Source organism: Phyllopteryx taeniolatus, chromosome 12 (assembly GCF_024500385.1).
Source record: "Phyllopteryx taeniolatus isolate TA_2022b chromosome 12, UOR_Ptae_1.2, whole genome shotgun sequence".
NCBI classification, from domain to species: domain Eukaryota; kingdom Metazoa; phylum Chordata; class Actinopteri; order Syngnathiformes; family Syngnathidae; genus Phyllopteryx; species Phyllopteryx taeniolatus.
Genome location: NC_084513.1, coordinates 10068260 through 10070811, shown reverse-complemented (window position 1 = coordinate 10070811; position 2552 = coordinate 10068260). Strand labels below are relative to the sequence as shown.

General features: G+C 38.8%; 1 protein-coding gene across 1 annotated transcript in view; it reads left to right on the top strand.

The window, feature by feature from the left end:
* The first annotated feature begins 1920 nt into the window (after positions 1 to 1920).
* wars2 (tryptophanyl tRNA synthetase 2, mitochondrial) overlaps positions 1921 to 2552 on the top strand; it is a 40991-nt gene continuing 40359 nt past the window's right edge. The window contains exon 1 of the mRNA XM_061791871.1: positions 1921 to 2079. Within this exon, the coding sequence (XP_061647855.1) occupies positions 1966 to 2079 (114 nt within the window). The 5' untranslated portion in view covers positions 1921 to 1965. The remainder of the gene's footprint in view (positions 2080 to 2552) is intronic.

Here is a 2552-nt window from a genome sequence, read left to right as displayed (position 1 = left end):
ATGGCAATGATCAAATATCTGATAGTTTAACACATTTGATTCATTTGCAACCAATGTACATGTTCAAATTAAATAAATTAAATGGAATTTTTTTCCCATGTATCTTTATTTCCACCTGAAAAATATGTCTTTACCCTTATTTTCACCTTAAACGCACCTGTCCAGCTTTATTTCCATTATATATACTGCTCTATTTCCACAATGAAAAAACTACTTAATTTGATCATGTCTATCAGAGTGATCACGCAAATAGTTACACGGCAGGCCGGCCATGCGCTATCTGGGCTTCCTGTACATTACAGTCTGGTTTAGTCAGTGTAGTGTTCTCAAGAATCAGTCTTGTACCCTATTTCTTTTTTATTGACTTTATTTACCTTTATCAATCAGCACACAGCTAGCATCTATTCGACATAAAACTACATTCTTCTTCGCGAGGTTTTGACGTAATATTTTTACATAGAGCTCCCTAGTGTTCTATCTGAGATACCATAGTTGCATAAAATTGTACTTTATAAACAAGATGACAAACTTATGTTCCTCTTTTTTTAAATTAATGTCTTACATGCTGGCACAGTGGTCGACTGGTTAGCACATCTGTCTCACAATTCTGGGGACTGGGGTTCAAAGTCATAGCATAGCATTAACATAAAATAATTGAAAACCTACTATCAATCGGTTTTGAAGGGGCAATAAAGTAAGCCCCCTCCTTTGATGATTGGCTTTGAAGGTGCAAAGATTTTGATCAGTCCCCGAGTCTTCTTATAAAGGTTCAATGCACTTGTTTATCCATCCATCCATCCATCCATCCATTTTCTGAGCCGCTTCTCCTCACTAGGGTGGAGAAGCGGCTCAGCTATCACCGGGCAGGAGGCGGGGTACACCCTGAACTGGTTGCCGGCCAATCGCAGGGCACATACAAACAAACAACCATTCGCACTCACATGCACACCTACGGGCAATTTAGAGTTGTTAATTAACCTACCATGCAAGTTTTTGGGATGTGGGACCCACGCAGGCACGGGGAGAACATGCAAACTCCACACAGGCGGGGGCGGGGATTGAACCCCGGTCCTCAGAACTGTGAGGCAGACGCTCTAACCAGTCAGGCAGCCGTGCCGCCACTTGTTTATCTTTTGTTTTTATTATAAATAGATATGGATTTTAATATATATATATATATATATATATAGTGTATATTAAAATATATTTTTATTTTGTTGGTAAGTGATTCGAAAGGACTCAAAACTCAAAGTGTAGGACTTGCGACTTGACTCAGGACTTGAATGTTTCGACTTGAGACTTGACTCGGGACTTGCCTGTCTCGACTTGAGCATTGCAAAGCAATGACTTTGTCCCACCTCTGGAAATTAGTCTCTTCACTTTTATTTCAACTTTAAACTCCTTACAACCTTCATGTCCACCTTAAACACACATCGCTACCTTTATTTCCACCTTAGAAATGGCTCACCTTTTCTTTTTTTTTTTACACCTTGAACACACCTTGCCGCTTTCCATTCCACCTTAAATGCACCTAGCTACCCTTATTTCCACCTTAGACACATCCTTCTGTCTTAATTTTTGCCTGAACCATGCCTCTCCACCTTTATTTCCACCTTAAGAACGTCTCAGCACGTTTTTTCTCCATTAAGAACACTTTATCTTCATTTTCACATTAACACAGCTCTATTTTTTTATTTTACACCACCCTTTCAACCTTCAACACACCTCTCCACTTCCACTGATGCTATTAAAATAGCCCTGGGTGGATACACAAATGTTGTTGGATTTTCATTTTGTAACACAATAACAGAGTTATTTGCCCTTAGATAATCATATAATATTAATATCGCTAAAATTCGTCCTACCAAGTTATCCAATTTACACTTCTCTCAAAGTCTTTTCGTCCTCGCGAAGCCACCGTACTAGCTGTGGCGTGACGTCAAACCCCCCCTGCCGAATCCCAACATGGCGCTGCCGGTGCGGGCTAAGCTAGCACGGCATCTCCTGATCAAGTTCTTCAGGAAGCTTCACCGAGTCCACCGAAGGTTTCTCTGCGATGGGGGCACGTTGGAAACGAAGGTAAAGATGGACATTTATGCTGTCTAAGTTGTATTCAGACGAATGTCTTTTTACTGCCTTTAACACACTCGTAACATCACTCTCCTGTTTGCCGTCACTCACTAGTAGTATAAATAAATGTTCTATATCAATAACTCAAATAAATATTTTTGTACGTGTTAACAGTCAACACTTGTTAGAATTGGGGCTTATTTCGTCGGATGTGACATCAAGTGGTAGTTCTGTCGTTTTAAAGGCGCATTCCACATGTAAATAAATATGAGGTAATTTTATGTATAAACACTTGACTACATGATGTAATTTATTATCTAACTTTACATAATAAGTGTTAACACTGTTTATAATATTTACCTTTTTAGTAAATGAGCGTCCTGATTCCTACTTATTAATTATTTCTTAGTTTAGAATTTTTTTTTTAAAGACTGATATGCACCAATTCTACTAAATGAAAGAATAAACTCCCTTCTTTCACC